This window comes from Emys orbicularis, chromosome 13 (assembly GCF_028017835.1).
Source record: "Emys orbicularis isolate rEmyOrb1 chromosome 13, rEmyOrb1.hap1, whole genome shotgun sequence".
In the NCBI taxonomy this organism is placed as follows: domain Eukaryota; kingdom Metazoa; phylum Chordata; order Testudines; family Emydidae; genus Emys; species Emys orbicularis.
Genome location: NC_088695.1, coordinates 25,549,523 through 25,562,127, shown reverse-complemented (window position 1 = coordinate 25,562,127; position 12,605 = coordinate 25,549,523). Strand labels below are relative to the sequence as shown.

The following is a 12,605-nucleotide window of genomic DNA, read 5'->3' as shown; positions in this document are numbered from 1 at the left end:
GAGGCAGGGCAGCAATTTGCTTGGCAGTGGCCCAGGCAGCTGCATCCCCCAGCAGAGCCACAACATGGTGGATAGTTTCAGAGGGGTAGCCGTGTTAGTCTGGATCTGTAAAAAGCAACAGAGAGTCCTGTGGCACCTTTAAGACTAACAGATGTATTGGAGCATAAGCTTTCGTGGGTGAATGCCCACTTCGTCGGATGCAATCCGATGAAGTGGGCATTCACCCACGAAAGCTTATGCTCCAATACATCTGTTAGTCTTAAAGGTGCCACAGGACTCTCTGTTGCTTTTAACATGGTGGATGTCGCTCACATACACGTTACGTCCCGTTATACTGTACCTAGTTCTAAGAGTGTCCAGGCAAAGCGGCAGGTATTTGTCAAACAAGATGGTCAGATTAGCTCGTTCTGACTGGATTTCTCGTCGGTCGATCCAGCTGCTCACGGGGGGATTCCAGCCCAAGTCTGCTGGGTTGATGTACAGAATGCCTAGAGACACAGTGCAAGAGAGACAGATACAGCAAGGACACGGTGGAGACTGGTACCTTTCGCCATAAGAACTGTTCACCTTCCCTCACTAAGATCATAGTTTAATAAGTACAGCAGTGTACCACGCTGCACAGCCTGTTGCTCTTACACAATTGTAATTTAGTCCAGATTTTTAAAGGTGTTTAGGTGCCTAACACCTATTGAAATCAGGCCCTTTTCTCTTGGGCTTCAGCTCCCATCCATAGACAGGGGAGAACAATCCTTCCATTCTCCCACACTGTCTCTGCCTTGGCTATTTCAGCTGTAAGCTCTCCTGAACAGGGACCGTCTCTCACTCTGTTTGCACAGTGCCCCGATCTCAACTGAGCCCTCTATGCGCTACCCTCATCACCACCTTCGTCGTCAGCCGTTCACCAGTGAGTGCTGGGTTTCTAGGTTCTGCTGCTCACTTCTCGGTTACATGCCCTGTCATCCAGTGGCACTGTGAATTAAGGCTGCCACTTTCAAAAGGCCTAAGGAAGTTGGGCACTGAATGCCAGTGGGAGTCAGGTGCCAAACTCCCCTGAGCCCTCTGAAAATCTCAACCCTAAGCTTCACTTTGTGCGAGTGGAAAGACCTACCTGCTCTGGATACAGTGGCTGGAGTTGCTGTGCGTAGGTGACTGATCTCAAAGAGCAGCCTCATGGTTGGGTTAAGGGGAATTCTTTCATTGCTTGCTAGTGTCAGCACCTGCAAAAGACAGACACATTCAGAATATAAGCCTCATGGCAGCGGCATTCCTCAATCCTGCTGGTGAGAATTGTTCATTCCCGTGTTATCGCCGTATTACTCAGGCATGGTCTTGCTGACATGACCTCGGCACTGCTTGGTTAGGATTTCATCCAGCTCCTCAATGTGATGCGTATGCAAAGGAAGCCATGTCCTTCCATTTTGCTCGCTTACTGTGCAAACCCTTCTAGTCTGTCCTCAGATATCATGGATATCCCACCTCCAGTTTAGTGAAGAGGATTTCAGGAAGTCTCCACGACTCCCCAAGATACACAAACTTCCTCACATACATTCTAGAATATGTTGTTTTGTGGTTATATCCTTCAAGCCTTCTTCTCTCCAAGAGCAGGAAAATGACAACCTGGGGGGACCTCACACTGTCCCTACAACAACACACCTGGAAACACCTGAGGAATAAAGACTGAACGGGGGGAAGATGGTCCCAGGCTAAAGGGATTTCTAGCCTGTGTATAAAAACCTGGGAAACCCAAGCTGCAAAAACAAGGCCTTAAAAATCTGCCAGCCTGTTTATCACTCAGGGTGAGGAGTATGTTAAACTCAATTTGCAGTTTTGTTTATTTACTAAGTAATCTGCTTTGATCTGTTTGCTATCACTTATAATCACTTAAAATCTATCCTTTTGTAGTTAATAAACTTATTTTATGCTTTAATCCAAACCAGTGTGCGTTTGACTAAGGTATCTGGATAAATTCCCTGTAAGCTGCATGGCTGTGGAGCAGGCTATCAAGGGCCATGCAGGCGGGGAGAGGCACCCCTCCCCGGCCCAGCCCAGCCCCACTGGAGCTGCTGGGGAGAGGAGCCCCACCACCAGCCCAGCCCAGCCGCCGGGAAGAGGAGCCCCTCCCCTGGCCTGGCCTGACCTGGCCCAGGCCCGTTCCGGCCCTGCCGGAGTTGCCAAGGAGAGGAGCCCCTCCCCTGACCTGGCCCAGCCCAGCCCCACTGGAACAGCTGCAGCCCAGGACAGGCACCCCTCCCCCGGCCCAACCCAGCCCAGTCCAGCCCTGCCAGAGCTGCCACGGCCGGGGAGAGGCACCTCTCACCCAGCCCCGAACTGCTGCACCGAGAGAGGGCTGGGGGGAGTCCTCTCTCCCTGCCGCAGCCCTGGGGCAGCCTGCACCCTAAGCCCCTCATCACCAGTCCCACCCCAGAGCCTGCACCCCAACCCTCTGCCCCAGCCCTGAGCCCCCTTCTGCACCCTGAACCCCTCATCCCCAGTTCCACCCCAGAGCCTTCACCCCTAGCCGGAGCTCTCGTCCCCCGGAACCTCAGCCCCAGCCCTGAGCCCCCTCCCACACTCCAAACTTCTCGACCTCACCCTCGCCACACATCACCTCCATATTGGTGCACATAACAAAATTAATTCCTCATATGGATGTAAAAAATTAGAGGGAACTCTGGTGTCTGAGGAAAATCTCAGCTTGATTACCACAGGTGTGCATGGTCCTCTTCACACTGAGGGAGAAGCAGACCGGGTGTTAAACCCATATACTGGCCAGATTTGACCAGGGCAGGACAGTACTGCTCGGGGGTCCTAGGCTGGGAGGCTGGTAGCGAGAGAGCCTGCATGTGACTGCAGCTGGGTGTGTCCCTACCTGTGTGAATGCTGGTGAAAATGCAAGCTTGGAGGGTTTTGCAATTTGTCACAGCAGCACAGTGAGTGGGATCCCAGGCTGGTGGGTCAGAGGGCTCAGTGGTACCCACGTTCTAGGTGGCAGCCCGTGGGAAACCCATCACAGCGGGATCCCCCCATGATGTCATTTTCCCCCTTTTATATCTTCTTCCCATTTGCTAGAAAGCTCTTATGCTGTGACCTGGGTCAAACAATTCCCATTGTGTAGTGCTCTCTCTGAGAGGTTTCTATTGTACACAGTTCCTGGGATAATTCTTGTGTGCATTTCCTCAATAAGCCATTAACATTGTTTGACCTTTTTACTGTTGTACCTGAAAGGCTGCTTGTGGGTGTTTTCAACCTCACAACATGTTTCAGTAACACATACATAGCCAAACTTCATAACTTCACATACAACGATAGCACATACAATCCATGGAGATATTAATGTCTAGCAGATCAAGACTTTTAGAATGATTCTTCACAAGGCATTCTTTGTACAAAACATATCCTAATTACATGACAGTGGTGAATATTGGGGTGCCAGGGTGTCACAATAACAGAAACATGGTGGAATAGTAGTCATGCCTGGAGTACAGGGATTGAAGAGTATGTGCTGTTCAGGAAAGAGAGAAATAAAGGTAAAGGTGGTGGAGTAGCATTGTATATTAATGGTGAGATAGATGTAAAGAAATTAGAAGTGATGTAGTGGGTGAAATGGAATCTGTTTAGGACAAAATCACTTTGGGGAAGAAAGGTAACAGAGGCTCCACTGGAATAGTGCTTGAGGTACGCTACAAATCCCCTGAATCTAATTTGAATATGGATAGAGACCTCTTTAATATTTTAATTAAATAAATACTACTGGAAATTGTGTGATTATGGGAGACTTCAATTTCCCAGATACAGATTGGAGGACAAGTGCTACAGATCTGGTCAGGACCAGATATTCCTGGATGTGATAGTTGAACGATTTCTTTACCAAACAGTCACCAAACCAACAAGAGGCAATGCCATTTTAAATTTAGTATTGGTAAGTAGTGAGGACCTCATAGAAGAGCTGGTTGTAGAGGACAACCTTGGTTCGAGTGATCATGAGCTAATTCAGTTTAAATGAAATGGGAGGATAAACAAAAATAGATCTGCAACTAAAGTCCTTGATTTCAAAAGTGCAAACTTTATAAAATTAAGGGAAGTAGTTAGGGAAGTGGACTGAAAAACTCAAGGATCTGAATGTGGAGCAGGCTTGGAATTATTTTAAGTAAAAGTTGCAGAAACTATCTGAAGCCTGCATCCTGAGCAAAGGGGGAAAATGTATAGGGAAGGGTTGCAGACCAAGCTGGATGAAGCATCTCAAGCAGGTGATTAAGAGAAAGCAGAAAGCCTACAAGGAATGGAAGGTAGGATGGATCAGCAAGGAAAGCTACCTCTTGGAGGTTAGAAAGTATAGGTACAAAGTGAGAACTGCCAAAAGCCAAGCAGAGCTGGACTTTGAAAAGGAAATTAAAACCAATAGTAAAAGGGTCTAAAGCCCTTCTGGCCTTAAAGTCTATGAGTCTATGAGATTTCAATGTACTGACTGCAGCAGAACAACGTTACCCGCACCACTCCAATTCAATAACATGTTCCTGAAAATTAATGCTTTGTGCTGTTTTCCAGATGTAACATTTTCTTTGCATGATGATGTTTGTTTTTATTTGAAGAAACACAGTAACAACTCTTTCATACTATGAGCTATTGTCTCAACCTTTGTATTTCTCCTATGGGTTGATCAAATAATATCTATTACCTTATTATCATCCATGACAGTATTAAGAGACTCAATCCACATTGGATCAATATCACCATCCAGCACCATCCACTTGGGACCATCATGTGTGACATTGGCCAGCTCTCGCATGATTGATGAAAACAGTCCTAGAAAGATGACACACACTCCTTTATGATCACGGAATCTGCAACTTGCCCAACCAGTTTTCTGCAACATCCTTCTTAAATGCCAAAATAAAATCTCAGTGCATTTTATGATTCAAGTAATAAAAAACCATGTAAAAGGATATCAGGCTAATCTGCTTTGGGGGGAAATGAATGTTATCAGTTAATATCAATGAAAAAGATGGCAGGCCGACGTGCAACTCATTACTATTGGGGAGTGTTGAGGGGAAGAAAACAGTGACTAGTGGGTACTCTACATTAACAGGGAACGGAGGAAGTATATTAAACAATATAAAGGTTTGGAAAACTGTTTGAATATAACTTGGAATTTCTTATAACTGCTTCCTCAGCTGGAAGTACTGCCAGGGAACTCAAGGTGCATTAAGCATTGGGTCATGGCTTTGAATTAGAGAGACGGGGGATGAGAACAAGAACAGAATGAGTAAACGACAGAACCACATGCTAGTGAAATCAAGGAGACTGAGGAAATAAAATGTCTCAGGGGAAGTAAATAATTAATGATAAGAAGAACAAGAATGCTGGGAATATAGCAGCAATGCTGTAGAACAGAACAAAATGCCTCAAAACTATCATTTGTCAGTGCACAAATACTTTCACATTAAAATACCAAGAGAGACTTCGGGCTGCATGAAAAGTATCAAGCAAGCAGAAAAAATGTCTCTCTTTTGGCAAATCCTCAAAATTGTGGCTTTTGCCCAGGGTGAGTATTTTCTTGCACAATCCAGAGTAGAGGAACTGGAGGCAGGCAAAAACCAAAAAGGAGGAAGAAAAGGGTCTCAGCTGGAACTGGAGTTCTTGGAGAAGATTGTCAGTACAGAGCCCTCTGCTCTTGGAACACACCTACACATTGCACCAAAGCCAGAAACCACTGGAAAGCTTTGACCCTTGATTACGTCCCAAGCCATGGAAAGTTACAGAGGGGAGCCATAATGTCTAAAGGAGGTGTGGCTGCCATGCACACTCAGTTTATTCCACTTCCACCCAATCCAACATGGACTCCAAAAGCATGGAGATGGGAGTTGAGAATGTCCATCTGCTCTGGCACTCTGCTCCAACACAGAGGTGGGTTTGAGGTAAGACAACTTACACAATGGCTGCTGGGTGGCTCCCTGGAAGAAGGCATCAGATTTTGAGCTCAGGTCAAGAGAATAACTCTTCATAAAGTACAAGCTGAACTCCCGCTACGCACAAATTCCACCACAGGGACATTATGGACGCATGCTCCAGAAACTGCCTCAGACTGAGTTGTATTTGTTCTGATACCATTGGGGATGGAGACACATAGCATCTCTCAATGCAGATCTCAATCCATTATGACAGCGGTTGAGAAGAAACCACCCCTCCACTAACCTTGTCTCTATATGCCATAAACTGGGGAGAGAGGGAAATCAACAGACAAGTTTGGTTGTACTAAGAGTCCTTTTAAAGTCCTATTAAGGGACCTTTTAGTAGGCAATGTGTGAAACCTGCCCTCCCCTAGCAATGAATGTAATTTAGGGAAGAAAACAGGCAAACAGTCTGATTCAGAAGAAAATCAGTGACTGAGTGGGGGTCAATTTAGCATGAGAATGCAGGCTTTTGTTAGGCTGTGTAAGGAGAGTGAGCCACCGGAGCTCTCTGACTCTCCTCACTGATGTTATGGCTACAAGAAACACAGTTGTCAGGGGCAGCTGATGAAAAAAACATTGCAGCCAGGAGTTCCTAAGCCTGGGTAGAATGAGGATGAGCTCCCACAAAAGCACTGGCTCAGGAAACATCAGCCAGCCCCTTTACAATGTCCCTAAAAGCAGAGGCCCCTTGAACTGGAATGTGATTTGCAGCTCTGTCTGGCTTGGGCTCACTCCAGGCACTGTTTGACCAAAGCTAGCCCTGGCTTTCACTCAGGTCAGACTCCACAGCCTCCTCTGTGACCCACACTTTGTTTCTGTCACTTGTGATTTAAGGTCTGTAGTTACGATCAGATGAAACTGGCACTGTAGGGGGTCAAAGGCAGAATACGTTCTAGGGATGAATGGGCAGTTTATCTCTTGGAAGGAGGATAGCTGGGTATGATTTATTGGCAGCCTCTTCCTTCGCCTTCCTCTGTTTAAGGGATTAGGGCATAGGAAGTCTGGCCTAGTGGTCACAACTGGGCTGAGGTCTGCCCACCAGGGCCGGTAGTCACGGGCAGGGGTTGGAGGGATCGTAAGGGCCCGGTTCTGTAAGCAGAAGTCAGGGTCAGAGTCAGGCCAGGGTTGGAAACCAGAGATCAGAGGCAGTACTACATTAGTACTGAGAGGTAGGAGTCAGAGTCGGAGGCCGGAGATCAAGCAAAGTCTGGCGCTGCAGCAGGCCAAAGTCTGTGTGGTTGCCCAGACAACTTCCTAGGCCAACCCCTGGGGTTAAATAGGGTACTTGGCCAATCAGTGAACCGCAAGGTACCATCACTCTAGGTCGCTTGGGCAGTACAGGTCTGTCGCATCTTAGGCGCATTTAACATGTGCGATTTCAGCTTTACGCGGTCGGCAAAAACAAAACAAAAAAAAGAGAAAAATAACAATTTAAATACTGTTTCTGTAGTGCGGGTGATTCCGCCCGCCATTACTCTCAATGTAATTTTGACTATACGCGATTTTCGCTTTAGGCGCTGACTGCAGAATGTAACCCCAGCGTAAGATGAGACAGACCTGTACTTCCTGCAGCACTTACTTCCACAGTACTCCCTGGCTGTGCCTCTGCATGGCCTCCCAGTGGCACTGAGGGACTCTTAGCCATCACAGCCTCTACAGACATGAGTTCTAATCCCCAGGGCCTTACACTCTGCACCTCCCAAACTGCAATCACCATTAAAAACTAGCACCAATGTACACAACAAAAAATAATTGTCTTAATTTAAGCTTCACGCAGCCTTTTAGCAAATTTTTAATTTGTGCCTGTTTTCCCCAGACCCTGGGAAGATGTGTCTCTCTTACTGTTAGCCAGTAAAGAGAGCATGTGGCAAGCAGAAGTAATTTCTGAGGCCGGGGAAACCTTTCCATCAGTGCTGTTGTGGCTGTGCTATTAATGGTGAGAACATGGTGAAATGTGTGCACGGAGAGGGTGAGATGGAGTGGAACATGGTGCCCAGCTCATTCTCACCATAGTTACATCATTCCTGGTTTGAAAGTACTCAGCGCTTTCTAGTTCAGCCAATCATTAGCAGCAGCCTGTCCAGGTTAGGAACTTTGAGTCTCTTGTATATGGGCAGGACAGCTGATTCTTAGGGTAGCTAGGTTAAAACAAGATTTATTCCAGAGCAATCCTCATCTGAAAGTCAGACTGGCTAAAGAATCCCATGTGCCCCATCAGCAATAAAGCATTAATACACTGTAGATGTTAGATGTGTGTTTGTGCTTTGAGATCTATGGAAAACCACCACATAAGAGCAATTATTACTGTTGTTGTTTAGAAAGATTACAGAAATACCCTTCCTGGTCAGTGGTGTATGTGAAAACACACCTACCGTCTTTCCATTCTCTTGTGGCTGGGTTGATGATGCCAAAAAGTTCATCATTGGTGACTGCTTTGGGGTTGAGGTCTGTCCAGACAGGACGTCGTTTCATTATCTGGTAAGTCTTATTCAGAGATTTCAGTACCTGAGATTTGCCGGTGCCAGCATTACCCACCACAAAGACAGAGTGCCGCACAGCCAGCAACTCCTCCAGCTGCACCACCTGCAAGAGAAGTCAACTAGAAAGCCCACCAAATTTCAGACCAAATTAACAACCGAAAGTCCTGCTTTATTGAGCAGCCACAAGGGACTATTAAGGCAGTTGCTCTCATAACAGTGTCTTATTGCAAAGTGGAACAGAATCATTGCATTATTGTTAAGGATACAATTTAGTCATGGAGGTCACAAAAATCACAGATTCCACATCTTTACCAGACCTCAGTGACTTCTTTGGCTTCAGCTGTCAGGAGCTGCAGTTGGGGCCAGAGCTGGGGCTGTGTGCCCCGCCTTCCAACTTCGGCCGGGGCTGGAGCCCAAGCTGTGCCCCCACCCAGTGGTGGTGGGGCTTGGATTGTCAGCCCTCCCCACCTCCCGCAGCAAGGCTCAGGCTGTCAGTCCCCCGCACCCCTGGGGCTCCAGCAGTCATTCCTTCCCCCACACCCAGTCATTATTAGTAAGTCACAGGCAGGTCGCAGGCTCCTGTGAATTTTTGTTTATTGCCCACCTGTCCATGACTTTCACTAAAAATAACGGCCCTCGGGTAAGCTGCACCGGCCGCTGCAGAAGTCCCGGAAAGTCACAGAATCCGTGACTTCCCTGACTTCCATGACAGTCTCACAGCCTTACTTGTAAGTTAAGAGAATACTGAAGGTTACGTAAAGGTTTGAAGTTGGGATGAAAGAATCTCTCACTCTTACTTTGAGCACAAAGTTGTCTTCAGCCTGCAGTTTGAGGTCTAACACAGCCTGTTTCACAAACGATTCAAAACTCAGGTCTCGCTTTCTGGGGACATCCAAAGCAGGAAAAAGATCCCCAATCAGTCCCATAAACACTGGCATGTCGTCTGTCACAATCTTAGGGATGTTGAAGTCACGAAGAGAGCGCATAAGAACCTGGTCTTCAGGACGGTCGGGGTCCCCTCTCTTAAGGGAGCCAGCAACAACCAGCACTGACTTAATTGCACGCAGGCCCCAGTCGTAGTGATCCTAAACAGAGCAGAGTGAAAGGAGTCATTTACACTTAGCTGGCTTGCCAGAATACAAAACAAGGAAGTAGACAGTTCCAAATGGCCATGTGACCCAACCGCAGAAATTCATCTGAATCTTCTTCCATCTGCACAGTCCTTGCTACAGAATGCAGTACCAGTCTGGCTGCTAGGACTTCCAACCCCATCTTCCTTAAGTGGGATTCCGCTAATATAGGATTCAGTAGGTACAGCAGCACTGGGAGGAGCTGAGGAGATCAGATCCTACCCCTCCAGTGCTCCCCTGGACCCCAGCTCCAGGGGCACTAGGCCCCATGCAACTTTATCCTTCCCCCAGTCATGTGGGCCCAGAGAAGGAAGAAACACTAGGGTGGAGCCAACCCACGGGCAGAGACTCAGCCAGCAAGAGCCAACACAGAAGCAGTAACAGCAGCAGGCATCTTGCGACACTGATGATGTCATCAGGCTGCTGGCTAGAGTTTTAACTCGGAACACTCATCCCTCTCTGCTGATTGGCTTCTGGCCCACCCTCTTTATCCCCCTCCCAAAGTCTCTCCATCCTCACTCCAGCTGACATCCAGTCTTCCATCCCTCCGTCCCCCTCTCCTGAGACTGACCAATTAATTTCATATACATTCCAAGGAGGCCATCATATGGCCATGAAGTCCTGTCGCTACAAACCTGCGCTGGATTTGAACCTGTCAAAAGATGAGAGGCTCCTTCTTCCATTACTAAACCTGAGACACCCATTATCATTATGATTCAGCATGTTTATTATGGTAGGAGAAGCTGCTGGCTGTGGGGCAACCAAGAACAGGGCCCATTGTGCTAGCACTGTACAAACACAGAGTAGCAGACAGACCCATATTTTCCCCCAGTTTACACAACGTGCCAATTCCAGTATCCCTATGCACATTTTCCCTTAATCAGCAGTGCCCGCATGCAGGGAATTTTGTGGATCGGCACTTACACGTCTGTCAAGTTGGTCACAGAGCTTAGGGTAGTGTTACTGGTCATTAGGAGATTGACATATTTAATTGCACTTTATAGCTCATGAAACAGACTTACCTGTTTGGACAGGAGCTCTTTGCATAATTGGTAAAGGGTAATGAATTTCCTGGCTAACAACCGGGCCTCAATGAACCCCTCAGCCACCAACATGATTTCACAGATCAGCTCAAAGTCTGGCACAACCATTGCACATGGCCTAAAAGCAAGGATGGGGAAAATGATTACAGAGCTACATTTCCGCTTCAACCAAGGAACAGACACAACTTTGCTGGCAAATGTTTCAGCACTGTGACTGAGAGGGATAGCTGAGGCCGGGGTTGGTTTCGATTCTGAGGAGGCATGTAAAACAAAAAGCCCACAAAGCTACAATTGTAGAATCAGAGAGATGTAGGTTGGGACTGAAAGGTCATCTAGCCCACGCCCCAGGATTAAGTATGCCTAGACCATCCCCAACAGAGGTTTGTCCAACCTCCTCTTAAAAACCTCCCATGATGAGGATTCCCCAATAATGTCTCCTACACCAGTTACAAAACACAATTGCCTATCGCGGCTACAGAATGAATCTTCGAGACAAGCAGCAGCTCTGTGCACTCACCCTATCTCAGGCACTAACTGATGTCAACACAGGCAACATGTGTGATGTGGGGGGAAGGGAGAGAAACACTGACTCCACCTCAGAAGTCTAATCGCCACCCAGACTAAGGCTACATCTACACTACGGGGGGGGGTCGATTTAAGATACGCAAATTCAGCTACGCGAATAGCGTAGCTGAATTCGACGTATCAGATCCGACTTACCCTGTTGTGAGGACGGCGGCAAAATCGACTGCCGCGGCTCCCAGTCGACGGCGCTTACTCCCACCTCCGCTGGTGGAGTAAGCGCGTCGATTCGGGGATCGATTGTCGCGTCCTGACGAGACGTGATAAGTCGATCCCCAAGAGATCGATTTCTACCCGCCGATTCAGGCGGGTAGTGTAGACCTAGCCTTAGGCTTTTCCTTTCACTAATGCAAAGGCTGGGATGGGTCGCTCCCAACACAATGCCAGTGCCCAAGCTCGGGGACAAAGGAGGACAAGCTGGCTCAGGTCTCTTCACATGCTGACAGGACGGGAGGGTGGGGGAGAGAGAGCCTGAGGCACAGAGAAAGTCAAAGACAGAGGGGCTCATGCTGCTGGCACGTGGGTCTCTCTGGCACCCACTGCTCATTGCAGGACATGGCTGGAAATCACTAATTGATACAGTCACCCTCATTCAGAATCCCAGCCCTCTTTGAGCCCAGGGCTGTAGCTCCTGGTATTCCCCCTCCCATCCTACAATACTCTGGAGGCAGCTCTGTCAAACACCTTGGCATGTTTGCAAGGAAACATAAGGGCCTACAAAGCAGGCAATAGTGTTCTACAAAGGGGATGGCCTAGGAGCAGGGTGATGCTGACAGCAGATGTGACTGTCAGATAGTGAGGGTGTTTTGCCAATACCTGCAATGAAAGGTGCTTACCGAGCGCCGGACACACAAGTATGTCTTCTACACCTGTAGTTGGCCCGAATCAGCTAACTCGGGCTCATAAAATTGTGGTGTAGATGTTTGGGCTCTAACCCAATGCCAAACGGCTACACTGAGGTCAAACAGCCCCTTAGTCTGATCCGTGCAAGCCCAACTCAGCTAATATGGGCCAAACGCGGGTGTTTAATTGCAGTGCAGACATACCCTAAGGGATAGATTTCAAAGGTATTCGGGGACCTGAAGTTGCAGATAAGGACCTACCTGCATCTTTAAAAGTGCTTAAATATCCTTAAAAAACTGGCCCTAAGTCTCCTCTGCGTCTAGAAGAGACACGGCATGGGCCATGCTGAGGCAAGCCTCCCAGGACTTCCTGCCCTCCAGGGTGGAAGGGGTCATCACAAGGGTTGAGGGGCAGCTCTGTCAGCAGGGCCTGTGCCATACTAGGCCCCTCTGCTGAGACAGACATTGGGCTAATTAGAGTTGGGCAAGATGTTCTGGACAAACAGTGAGTTCACACAAAAAAAGCATTTGGGGGGCATGAATGGGGGGCTGAATTTGGGGAACAGTTTTGGCTGAA

General features: G+C 47.9%; 1 protein-coding gene across 1 annotated transcript in view; it reads right to left on the bottom strand.

The window, feature by feature from the left end:
- The window catches only part of DNAH9 (dynein axonemal heavy chain 9), a 420,192-nt gene that overhangs the window by 287,265 nt on the left and 120,322 nt on the right, over positions 1-12,605 (bottom strand). The window contains exons 30-35 of the mRNA XM_065415313.1: positions 10,584-10,722; positions 9,229-9,516; positions 8,324-8,534; positions 4,676-4,803; positions 1,109-1,217; positions 341-488 (exon numbers count right to left, since the gene is read on the bottom strand). Coding sequence (XP_065271385.1) covers positions 341-488; positions 1,109-1,217; positions 4,676-4,803; positions 8,324-8,534; positions 9,229-9,516; positions 10,584-10,722 — 1,023 coding nt within the window. The remainder of the gene's footprint in view (positions 1-340; positions 489-1,108; positions 1,218-4,675; positions 4,804-8,323; positions 8,535-9,228; positions 9,517-10,583; positions 10,723-12,605) is intronic.